The 13,307-nt window shown below is 40.9% G+C and overlaps 1 protein-coding gene across 1 annotated transcript in view; it reads right to left on the reverse strand.

Annotated features, from left to right (window-relative positions):
- Positions 1–650: 650 nt before the first annotated feature.
- yes1 (YES proto-oncogene 1, Src family tyrosine kinase) overlaps positions 651–13,307 on the reverse strand; it is a 39,285-nt gene continuing 26,628 nt past the window's right edge. Inside the window, exons 8-12 of the mRNA XM_079569769.1 lie at positions 12,668–12,847; positions 10,899–10,975; positions 9,099–9,252; positions 7,843–7,974; positions 651–2,131 (exon numbers count right to left, since the gene is read on the reverse strand). Of these exons, the coding sequence (XP_079425895.1) occupies positions 1,923–2,131; positions 7,843–7,974; positions 9,099–9,252; positions 10,899–10,975; positions 12,668–12,847 (752 nt within the window). The 3' untranslated portion in view covers positions 651–1,922. The remainder of the gene's footprint in view (positions 2,132–7,842; positions 7,975–9,098; positions 9,253–10,898; positions 10,976–12,667; positions 12,848–13,307) is intronic.

Below are 13,307 nucleotides of genomic sequence, written 5' to 3' on the forward strand. Positions count from 1 at the left end.
GAAAGCCCTTCTTAGTTTGCAAAATGAGGAGAGCAGGAACAGAATTTTCAAAAGTAAATGATCAAGCTCCTCCCCCTCTCTCCTGATTGGACCTGACCAGCTGGTTCACAGGAACAGCTCGTCTCATTGGTCAACACGGGAGGATACTAGACTCTGATTAGTTGCTGAGATCCGGGAAGAAAAAATAATATATATATGTATTGCTTATTTTACATCAACATGCAAAACCAGGTGGTCAAATTTGCTCATTTTAGAAAATTTGTTTAAACATTTACACTTCCAGACTATCACTTTAACTAATAAAATCATTCTTGGACCATGCATTGGAATTTGCATTGTTGCTAAATAATAAACTACAGGCACCGACATCTCTCTACAAACTGCCATGAGGAGAAGCTCTGGATGAAGAGTAAAATGTTAAGGTCCAGTTGTTTAAATGTTGCAATATTGTGTTGAACTCCGTAGTTAACTATTTAAAAACATTGTTATATTGTTTAAATTGTGTTGTTATATGTTACTGTATGTTCTCTGTTGTAATATGAGCAAAAACTAAAATAAAATGTATTCCATCTGGATGCTATTTATTTGGAGGTCACAGCAACTTTTTTATGTAAATCTTTTATTGTTTTCTGTACAAAAATCATATTAGTTACAATTTTCAATAATTCCATCTTTCAACAAGGTTCAAGTCCCCATTTTCTTTAGCAACAATCACACTTAAGAGTTCTTCTCGTACAGTAAAAAATACAATTGTTCACATCTTTGTCCAATCTTTCAACTCACTTAGAAAAACAAGTCAAGGGGTTTTAAATCACTTTCACTCACAACCTGCTGAACAGATCTCATAATAAAATCAGATTTTGGAAGCATAAGGACCTCGAGTGTGACCATAGGGGTGTAGAAAGTCTGTCTGGTTCAGTTGCCCCACTCGTAAACTCATCCATCATCTCCAAAGGGGGTCACGACAGAGACAAATAACGCTTTGTTCCATAAAACACAACCCTCTGGCTTTGCATAATGGCGTTAATATTTCAGCAGATTACCTTTGTGCCACCTGGATTTAATCAAAATCACTCCCCGTACCCAAGAAGCCCAAAGTCTTAGAAAAAGCCTACACTTTATACATTACTTTTGACTTTTGTACCATTTATTGCAGGGCTAATGTGTAGCTGTGTGCAATGTTAAATAGGCAAAGGTTAGTCTTTTCATTTGTGCTTAAAATAATTAACGCAACACGTGATCGTACTTAAGTTTCACAGGTAAAAAAAAAAATACACGATTTCTGGAAGTGTACATGGTCAAAATAGCTGTCCGACAAGTTGATTTGTTTAAAAATAATCGCATTTCTAAATATTTAACTCATTCACCTGTTAACACCTGCTCAAATACATTAATCTTTTCGCACATTTTGTACAACTGTCGCATTCTCACACTCCTCTCCATTCATTTTCCTCACTGATTTCCCTACAGTCGCTTCACATACTTGTGCCATAGGAATTGGTCGCTAAAACATGCTTTCCAACCAACCGACAAACCAATGAATTCAATATGTAAAAAAAAAAAAAAGAAAATAAATCCCATGTTAAAACAATATAAAATCAAGTGGAGAAAACTTGTTAAAAGCTTTACAAAACTGCATTCTCGAGTGGCTGTGATGAGATTTCCGAATGCCTCACAGTGTTGTAGCCAGTCTTAAAAGATTACACTCCCAGAGCTTTATGTACCAGAACCAATCTGGACATTTGGATACTTCCCAAACATGCTTGGTCCCTGGGTACCTCAGCGAGACATTTCTGCCTACAGTTTTATGGTAATTTGTCGCTCTCAGTCAGTTCAAAAGTCTGACAGCCTATTCTCGTGTATAGGCCGCGCGGAAGCTCCTGTTCTCGCTCCCCAGACGCAGCTCCCTCCTCGCTGGGCCGTTAGAGGTTGTCCCCGGGCTGGTACTGTGGCTCGGTGGCAGTGAAGTAGTCTTCCAAAAAGGACTGGATGTACTCGAATGTGGGCCTCTCGTCGGGCTCCTTCTTCCAGCACAGGCGCATCATTTCGTGCAGAGATTCGGGGCAGCCCTGGGGACATGGCATGCGGTACCCTCGCTCCACCTGCTCCAGCACCTCCCGGTTCACCATGCCTGGAAAAAACACACACATTTCTCATATTAAAGGTCGGGATATTTTGTAAATAAATCCATTTTCCAACATCCTACAACAGGCATGAGGAAAACAATAATCATAATTTCAAAAACAATTTACATAATGTTAAATGTTTAATCAGGGGAAAAAAAGTGACCCAGAGGCTGTATACTGTAGGTGGTCAGCATGGCCTTTATTTTCAATCACGGTGGCTTTTACAATGATCCAGGAGAAAATGTTTCCAAGGTTTAGAAGTGTCCATCAGCAGTGAAAATCGATCAGAAACTCAAAAAATATTTGATCTTGGAGCCACTGTGATGGAAAGTCAGACACCATGCTAACCACTCCTACCGCCATTTTGCCTGGCCTGCCAGACACTCCTCCTTCCTGTTCAGAAGAAGAGACCAATCGATCCAATCACACGTCCAATACACACAAAAGAGATGGAAGCCATCACCTGTCATCACCACGCACTCTTCCAAAACAGATCGGAGCGGCGACCAATACACTGTTTTCTTCAGCTCTTTTGTCAGTTTTAATTATATCATTTGGAAAAAATAAAATCCCTAAACCTAGAGCAAGAAACAGCATTCGAAGCGTTTCTGAAAAGGCTTCCTGCCACTTGTACTGTGAGATTCAAGGTTCAAGGTAACTTTATTTGTACCAAAAGGTAAATGTAGTTGTACCTACATACAATAGAGACAAATATCAGACACATTTGTGCATAGCTAAAAGGGCTGGAAGACAGTTATATAAAAAATAAAAGCATTTAAGGCCATCCACAAAAGACAATATGTACATACAATAATAGAACAACAATCTGATACATCGAGTGCAGAAGTTAGAAAAAAGTCACTTGTTCAGAGCACATCTATAGCTGCTGGAACAAAACTATTTCTGTAACGGTTAGTTCTGCCCACTTGGACTTTGAACCATTTTCCAGATGGGAGCAACTGAAACTCATCATTCAGGGACATCTTTGGAAATGGAAGACGCCATTCAAGCTGTTTATCATATGAGGCAGCAGGATAGAGCAGAGGCTCCCCAATCAATTTGCCCGCCCATTTTACAATCTGATTTTAGCTATTTTTGCTCTCCCTAAAGCTAGAGACCAGACAAAAGAATATGACGGGCTCAATGAAACAACGATAAAACACAGTCAACAGAGATTTGTCAATGTGAAAAGAGGCCAACGTTCTGAGACAGTATAAGCGCTGGTGACCCCTTTTGCACACAGCTACACAATTAGGCTCAAAACTGAGTTTGCTGTCAATGCCAGTTCCGAGATATTTGTAGGTGCTCACAGTCTCTACCATTTGACTGTTTAGAGTTGTAACATCCTGACTGAACACTCTTGCGAAAGTCAAGCACCATATCTTTTGTTTTTGAAATGTTCAAAAACAGGAAGGAAGGATTTTTCACACCAATATAAAACATCATCAACAACCTGCCCGTGCCCTGTCTCATTGTCCTGTAGCAGACAGTGGTGGCATCATCTGCATACTTGAGAATTGTTCTCTGCTCCCTTTCAGTGTACAGTATGTACAGGAGCGGCGACAGAGCACTACCTTGGGGTGCGCCGGTAATGAACCTTTAAATTTCGTTTGCAATATTCAATCTTATGTCGATGTATAAAGGTTTCCAGACCCTAGAACCAAAAATGACTCTCACAACCAAAATCCCAACACCTATCTCCAATCGAAGTCTCTTTGGAGGGTTCTTAGCTTTCAAATAATGAATGGCAGGTTCACATACAGTAAAATTTTGCTTGTGTCCAGGCACCTTAAGACAACTCAAGTAGCTTTCTTTTTTAGTACCACTAAGTAACGATCGCAATGCATCTTATAAACAACAACTTAACATAGCTTTGTTGAATTTAAAAGTGCAGCTAATAATATCTCCTTTTCCCCTTTTTTGCAAACGTGTCTGTGTAGGCTCTCAGGCGATCCACAGACTGAGTCGTTCAGATTCAGTATGTAAAATCTTTGCCAGATTAGATACTTCAACTCAGCAGAGGGAAGAGATTATGCTGTGATTTTGTGATTTGAGTCATGAATAATAGTTTTATGGTGTCTTAAAATGACACAAATCCCTATTTTTATCCAATGCAGCTCATAGTAGCTCTCATTCAGAACTTCATCTTCTTTTTTAAGGACTATCCCATTTTTAGCTCCTTGTGCAGCAGGGTGAGTATGGCATCTCATTCCAAGACAGTAAGACAGTTACAGTGAACCCTCTGACATGGTCTAGCTATAGCCCCACAGGGAGATGGACTGGAGCGTTGCTAAAAGGGGTTATGACACAGATATAGAGACATGTTAGGCAGCACTTCTGCCCCGCAGTCGCCTGCCAGGGATCACGTCTGCTCGCACTTTGACAGAGAAAAGCCCGGAGATGGTAGTGTTGGCAGCATGTCTGAAGCCAGGGTGCGATTTATGATTCACGTGTGTCGAGCTCAGCACTAATAGCAGCGCTGTCACATGAAATCTGCATTAAATATACGTATATGTGCACTAAAATAGAACTGAATGACATATTTTTTCGCTGTTTTGGGGGAAAGACCTAATGTTCTAGCTAGAAATACATTGGGGACTGTATAAATGTGGATATCCTTAAATCTGACATGTGACCACCTGCACATTGTAGGTAGCTGTGACATGTCATTACCACCTGTCTACAAGTCAATCCTCACATGCACCAACCAGGATGCACTGTGCCGTCGGACACCTGTTGCCCCCGTTCTTTGCTCGAACTTGTTTTGACATTCTGCTGACCAACACAGATTTGAACAGGTTGAAGGTTTGGAAATTCTCTGACTCCAGCAATCACTACTTACTCGGTTTTCTAACACTTAAAAAAAAAAAACTGCCTGCAAGGTGAGCCCTGGATCTGTGAATTTTGGTGGGCGGACTGCAAATATCAGTTAACAAAATATAATTGGATTTGGATATTTTAAGGTTGGTAATAGGTTTGAATGGGGTACTGTCAAACGATACCAGTATAGTATTGAAAAATAAGTTGAGGTACTACCAGTATCGGAAAGTAGGTATGAAATAAAAAGTAATCTTATCTTACATGCCCAAGATTAGATGCCTGTTGGTCCAGGGACAGCATTAAAGGAGCATTATGCAACTATTTATGTGGAAAAAAAGCTGATATTGGTGCAATTTGACCTTGTTGTGGCCCAGCAGCTGCATGAGTGGTCAGAATGGCGCCTTTACTTTCCATCACAGTGGTCTCTAAGATGCTCCAGGGTCAATTGTTTGGAAGGTTTTCTCTGCTGACGGACCCTTTCACCAGAAAACCTACAAAACAATTGATCCTGGAACGTTGTAGAGACCACTGTGATGGAAAGTAAAGCCGCCATGCTGATCACTCATACAGCCGCTGGGTCACTACAAGGTCAAATACGCACTAAGTCTTTTTGTTTTTCACCTTTAAAGGGGCTAGATGCAAGTTGGCCATTTTATACTCACTACTGCCACCTCAGGTCATACGTGCATCTGCACCTGCATCTTGTTTTGAGCTGTTTTCACTCATTTAGACATTTGTCCTGATCTGACCAAGTTTACCTTGTTAGTTTGATGACAATTTAGACTAGTTCTATGGTAATTTTGCTTGAAATAATTAAGTAAAACTGCCAGTGAGGTCAGATCCATTTTCTTATTCCATTGGCAAAGAGAATTTTCTGAAATAAGGTTGGTTGAAACAAGTCAGACACATCTCAGAGCAAATAATCTAGGTTACATGCCCAACTAAATCTTAACAAGTCAAAACAACAAAAATTTGGATTATTAAGATCAAATTAAAACTATTTTAAACTAGTTAATTCCTTTTTGCAGTGTAGACATTGAACAGTTCGGGTATTGGAATCGGAAACCAAGTATCATTAAAGCACCAGTATTGGCAAAAATGTAAAGGATCAAGTGTATCTATTTAGCTACAGCTCTGATGATTGACGAAACACATTTAAACACTCCTCCCACTGTAAGCTCCACCAAGTCGATCTAATTTTATCCACCTCACCTGTCAGGGGTCAAAACATTATGCCTCATCAGCAACCGAATGACGTATATTCCCACGCCGTTTCGGGACGTACCTACGTTTTCAGCACTTGCTATAAAAAGAAATCTCTCTAAAAAATAAAAAAAAAAGCCAGTACAACAATAAAAAAACGGCAAAAAGGCACAGTGAGTCAGAAGATTGCAGAAAAAAAAGGTGACCAGCCCGGCGGCCACACAGTGAGGGGATACAGGGGCGAATTAATTACACCAATAGGAGGGGCACTCAAACCAGGGGGGGCGCAGCAGCCAGATGGCCCACTGCAAGACGATCAGGTTTAGACAGCCATATGGTTCAGAAATCAGTGCCGCCGTCAACGTCAGATGTTCTGCAGTACCAGTCGTGACCAGAAGGGGGCAGCAGACGAGCAGGAGTAAACACTACAGTGGCAGGGGAGCAGTTTTTTCCCATGGGACAAGGAAGCCATTAGGCATCTGTGTTGACTCACTTCGGCTATCTTCTATTTAAAGCTGAATGTGTGAGAGAAAAAAAAATCTTTAGATGAGAATAGAAGCATTGGAGTGAGCCTGAGGGGACGGTAGTTTATTTTGGTTGGATCTCAGCTGCTCTCTGCCTGTCCCTTCTTAAAAGTTTATAGAGGTTTTGACCCATTTTTGATTTTGCCTCCAGTCAAAAAATACAAAACAAAGGATACATGAAAATAATGCATATAGCAAGAAATAAATGAAGAGTAAATAATGAACAAATGATGAGGCTACAGCAAATTATTTTACCATATGATGAATTGTATTTTACTTGCGAGGTCGTGGGAGAGTGTAACTAGTTTGCTCACCTGACTAGACCAATAAAACATTTAAAATTTACAATGGCATCAAAAACACACCAAAGACCAATGGTTTCAGGCCTTTTCCCGCCAAGAGAAGCTCTAACGTGCCCCCAAAGCTTAATGTCAAAATTCCAGGAGTGTCAAACTCAAGTGTTTTTGGAAACTTGCAACTAAAACATTGGTTAATCTCTTAACCCCCACATGAACCGAGAAACATTTTCCCCAGTTTGGCTTTGGCTAAACCTAAAAGCTTCTTGAAAAAAGGGTCAAAATAGCAGCGAAAATGAGGATTAAAAAAACAAAATGTGACAAAAACACGACGAAAAAGCTGCGAAAGAGTGACAAAAACATGCCAGAGAAGCAACAATAACACAAAAAAGAAGTGACAAAAGAGCGACAAAACACTACACGTGACAAAACTATGCCTATTCAAACAAATGAGGCATTACACTGTTACTCTCCAGTTGAGAAGCTTTTAGATTTGTGTAAAGCCGAACTGGAGACAATGTGCTTGGTTAAGGCGGGGGGTAAGAGGTTAAACAGTATAGTACAGTACAGTCTAGTAAGTATCGGCAAAAACCTACTTTAAGTGAAAAAGAGAGTGATATATTTAGCTAGAACTCAATTCCATCATTTTTTTTTCTTCTGCTTTATCCGGGGCCAAAAAAAATAAAAAATCCCTCTTTTAATTTGAAATAATTGCAAGTAAGTATTGTGCTGGTTGGAAAACAAACCTGCAAGAGTACAGAACCCAAATGTGTATAAAAGTTGAGCTGTTAAGACTGAAAATGATGCAAGTGCACACCATTTATGAACTCTATGAAATAAAACCAGACACAGACTTCATGCGAGAGGAGTTACCTGGGTATGGTACTCTGCCCTTGGTCACCAGCTCTGTCAGTAGTATCCCAAACGACCACACGTCTGATTTGATGGTGAAGCGCCCGTACAGAGCGGCTTCAGGGGCGGTCCACTTGATGGGAAATTTAGCTCCTGGAAAAACAAGACACAGGAAGCAAAAGAATGAATATATATTATAATGCCATTAACTAGCAGAACTAAGTAACTCATGCCCCTAGAGGCCACAAGCGCCACTGCAGGTGTCGTAGCATGTTGCGTTTTTTTGGAGATCATTTTTTTCGCTCAAACTTGGCTGTAAATACTGTTTAAGTGGTGCTAGCCCACAGTTAGCTGCCCGTTAGTCTGCTAGCTTCTTCTTCGTGGTTCCATTAGTGTGTATTGATGCCTCTGGGTTGGAGCAGGGAAAGCTCCAAGGGTTTTCTGGCAAGAAACACCAGGGGGAGATAAAAGACACCACAATCACCCCATTAACACTGGTATTACCCCCAGTGGGACCACGAAAAAGGATTTATTAAGGTAAACAAGTTACTTACTGCTGCTTTAAACGACTGTAATGAACAACAAATGGGGTCAAAGCCAGCAAATATGCCTCTTGAACTTATCCCACGCTTGAATAAATGATGAGGTAACTTGCGCACGTGTAAAAAAAAACTGTCTAAGGATGACCATCGCGTACCCCGGAAAGAAAGGACATTTGCTCAACTCTCGTTAGCAGAAACCCTCATATTAATTTCTGATTCCCCATGTTCATATCCAAACTATTCACAATCAGTGGATGTTATTTTAGTCAAGGCATTTATTTTGAGGCTAGTACATGAGTCCTCACACACACGTGGCGAATCCGGTTATAATTTCCTGTTAATTACCGTTTGTATAATTGCTCATTTAGGACACACCTTTTGACACACATTTTATCTCCTCTTAATTGGCGGGGTTAAATTAAGACACCAAAAACTGGCTCGAGCATTGTTAGTCAGAGATTTGATCCGCAAACCTGCCGTATTATTAATTATGGCTTAGAGTTCCCTCGGCTGATAGTAACTCTATGAACCACATCAAAAGTGATTACAGTGATTTACTAATAGCAGCCACTCAAATTGAAATTGCAGCCCTGATCCAAGTTCTCAATAGATGAATATAACAAAATAAATTAGCGGTGAAGTTACAAGCCAAGCATGCTCTGGTTTCGAAAAACCACATGGGCACCACATTTCCGTTCTATTCCTAGAGGTTTTGGAGGGGCAGCTCCCCCGCACCTTGTCTGGCGGTGTACTCGTTGTCCTCGATGAGCCGTGCCAAGCCGAAGTCTGCGATCTTGCACACCAGGTTATCAGCCACCAGGATGTTGGCAGCTCTCAGGTCGCGGTGAATGTAGTTCATCCTCTCGATGAAGGCCATGCCGTCTGCGATCTGTGAGCGGAGAGGGGTGATTAAATTAAACAACTACAGGCAAATGAGTGAACACAGACTCCGAGAAGGGGGAATTATGTGGTCACAGTAGCTCAGTAACACACAACATAAACACTAAAAACGGCAACAAAAAGTGAGCAAAGTAGGCATCATTAGTGAAGGTCAAGGAGTTTTTTGGGTGATCCTCACGCTGCACTGAATACTATTCAAACAATTCAAACCAGGAGTTGAATTATAAGAAGTTTAAACTCATATCCCCACCTTAAAGGGACTGGACGCAAGTCGGTCATTTTATGCTCACTACTGCCACCTCTGGCCAAATGCGTAACTTTAATGTCAATATTAAGCTCATGCATGACCGCACTTCAGACCCGAATTAACACCTTTTTGAGTGCAGGATTTTAGAGGCAGTTGTGGTGAATCGGGCTGAGCTCATTCTACATCTTAGGACATGGCTGGAACATGTAGGGGGAGGAAAATACTTAATTCAAAGATTTTTAAGCTCCGAAAGCACATGTTCTCTGGTATGACTTTACCCAAATGTAAAAGCTTCTTGAAAAAAGCGCCAAAATAGGGACAAAAATGAGATGGAAAAGAGGATGAAAATGCAGCAAAAAGGGCATCAGAAGAGCGACAAAAACACAACAATAATGGCGAAAAAAAGAGATGAAAAAGCGACAAAAATGGCGACAAAAACGAGACGTAAATGAGGATGAAAAGCGCAGCGAAAAGGGCATCACAAGAGTGACAAAAAGTGATGAAAAAGCAACAAAAAAACAAAAACATAACTCAGTTTTGTCGGTCTTCGCTTTCAAATGAGGCGTTACACTGGCCTATAGGCTGTACGCTCCAGTCGAGAAGCTTTTAGATTTGGGTAAAGCCGAACTCAGTTAGGGCGGAGGGTAAAAAGTTTAAGTTGGGAAGTATGGGAAGAATAAATGTGAGTTTTACTTCCGGGATCAGAGTTATGAAGTGGACGGGACTACTGAGCGCTGTTTGAGACCCGCTGATCCATTTCAAAGCCATAATGAGCGATGTCATTATATCAACGCTTAGCACGTTTTATAAATAGCTGTGGAAGTGCGTAGAAAACACTGGGGATCTCCCGCTCCAGCAGCAAGAACAGAGCGGCACGTCTTTAGCGCTAGCGCCCAACACCTCTCGCCATCTCTGCACAGTTTCCCTCAAAGGCATGTGTCATTTCCACTCGCGTCCAAGTCTGAACACGTCTCCACTCGACTGGCTGAGTTGAGAAGGGATTCTGGGAGTGTGAACAGGCAAATTATTAAGAGCACGTTGCGCAGCAGAACTAGCGGGTGAGTCAGCCAGCATTGTAAAGTGGCCACTGATGAGCGATAGTTAAGTACTAGAGGCGATAAGTGCCGGAGCGTGGCGGTAGGGGGAGAAGCTGGGACTAAATCAAGGCTGGCAGTAGCAGGTGGAAGAATAAATAATATGAGAACTAGACGGAGCAAAACTCAAAAGGCGTGTGCGTGAGGGGCTAAGCGTTTGACTCATCCATGCCCACACAGGCAGCGGGGAGGGAGTCGGCGCGGGTATATTGCTCATGTCAGCTTTGAAAAGAGGCCAGACAGGTGAGGGGCAGAGGGAGCCGCTGTTTAGACAGACTGGAGATGAGAACCTACCTGAGCAGCCATATCCACCAGCTGCGGCAGCTTCAGATATTTACCGTCGCCCTCCTTGAGGAAGTCCAATAAACTGCCTGTGGGAGTTGGAAAAGAAAATAAGCACGGAACTTTAAAAGTGAATGAAATGGGAGAGATATATAGGCGAACATACATAGGCGAAACTTCCCAATGCTTCTAAACAAAAATCTTAAATCTCATTTATCTCGTGGTTTAGCTTGGTGTGACATTTCACCAACGAGCTAGAAATGGCAGAATATGCTTGATCTTGTTGACTGGCTTAGGACCTGTACCTTTGCTATAAAGAAATAGAAGAATAAAGAAAAGGGGGAAAATGTGAGGGAAAATGATTACTGTTCTACATTGTTCAATATGGATTTGATAAAACATGAAATACAGGTGAAACTCAGAAAATTGGAAAATCGTTCATTTATTTCTGTAATTGAACTTAAAAGAACAGGCCACCGTTTTTGCAAACTGAGATGTGTTCTTACCTGAGCTTAGACGAGCCGATGCGTACCTGTCCATGCAGTAATATCTTCACTTTACTGCGCAGATGTCGAAGTACAAGTAAAAGTAAAATATCCGCTTTTTATCCGCTTAGAAAATCGACATGTTTATTTATATATGTTTATTTATACTTGGATCGTGTAACTACTCACATAGCTGTATTTAAATAAAGGTGGAAGAGCTTGATCTTCACCCCCGTTTGGCCCCATAGAGGAGGGGAGGAGAGGCTAAATGCTAACAACATCTTTACAAACGGCAATGGTACAAATCAACTCATCTACGCTCAGGTAAGAACATATCTCGATATGGAAAAACGGTGGCCTGTTCCTTTAAAATGTGAAACTAATATATGATATAGACTCATTACATGGAAAGTGAGATATGTATAACCTTTGCTATAATGTTGATAATTATGGCTTACTGTCCATTTTCAAAATATTCTAATTTAATGAGATTTTTCATTTGGGGTTTTTACAAGCTGAGCCATAATAATCAAAATGATAACAAATAAAGGCTATACATACTGTATCTCACTTTGCATGTAACGAGCCTATCATATATTAGTTTCACAGTTTAAGTTGAATAACAGTAATGAATGCCCATTTTTAATGATATTCTAATTTCCCGAGTTTCACCTGTAGTGTCAATGATAATTTGCTGCTATTTGTTCAGTTTATAATGGAAAATAACACAAGTTCAAATTCTCTATTCATCCAATGGGGAATATATATATATTTTCTTCTACAATCTACAGTACTGCTTCTAAGCACATTTGTAGATAAATATCAACTTAAGATCTTACACCATAGTAGTATTTTCAGACTCACAAAAGTGCAAAACAACAACAACTTGACGGATGCTTCCTGCAAGAACTATCATTACGCTACACTGAACCAGTTTGACGCCAGCGACTGCGACAACACGGCATAGTACAGAAGGAAATGTACCTGCAAAAGGTGGATACTCGTGAAAAAACTATTCAAAAGCTGTTTTAAAAGAGCCTAAAAATTTAACTTTTAATTTTGTCTGGCAGTCAGTGACTCACTGTGTGGTGTTGCATTGTGTTGCAACATAAACCAGTGGGGCTCTATTTGAATAATTGACTTGACTCTGTTCGTTTGTAACGTACCATTGCCAGAACATGCCTACAGGGTGTGTTTATAGACTCGTTTCAACATTTATTACTTTCTATTAACTCCAAAGGATTAAGAGAAATACATTAAAATCTTCTCTGCAAAACTTTCTGCGTGCTCGCTCACCTTTGCCCATGTACTCGGTGACGATGTAAATCGGCTCCTCCGACACGACGGCGTACAGGGGGACGAGTTTGTCGTGGCGTAGCTTCTTCATGATCTGGGCCTCCTGCAGAAACGCCTCCGGAGACATTGTTCCCGGTTTGAGAGTTTTGATGGCCACTTTAGTCGTACCGTTCCATGTGCCTGTAAACAAACACAAGAATATAATCAATTACAAGGATAGATCTCAAGGCTTATTGGTGGTACATCTGTGGAAAAATAACCAGGTCAGCCAGACTACACGCTTCTTCTATTTTTTACAAACACTTCGACATACGTGCGTTTCCAATGACATCATTGCATAGTTCCGGCGCCATTTTGAATACCGAAGTAAAATTATGCTGTACTGCAACACGTAGCAATATCTTTTCTCAGGATCATCGTAATCATTGTTCAAGAAGAAAACAGTTAAAACACGACCGCAGAGACGCGTTTATGTGATATAACCAGCAAATGTGGCAAAGACGTAGACATCAAAGACATCAAAGAGGAAACAGAAAACCTTTCTCTGTGATTTTTACAGTTTGTCATGTCAACAGAGTCTCAGTCTGAGTCAGTGTTTAAGCTGCTCAAGACGTTAGCATGTTCCCGGCTAGCATGCTAC

This window comes from Gobius niger (assembly GCF_951799975.1).
Source record: "Gobius niger genome assembly, chromosome: 13".
NCBI lineage: Eukaryota > Metazoa > Chordata > Actinopteri > Gobiiformes > Gobiidae > Gobius > Gobius niger.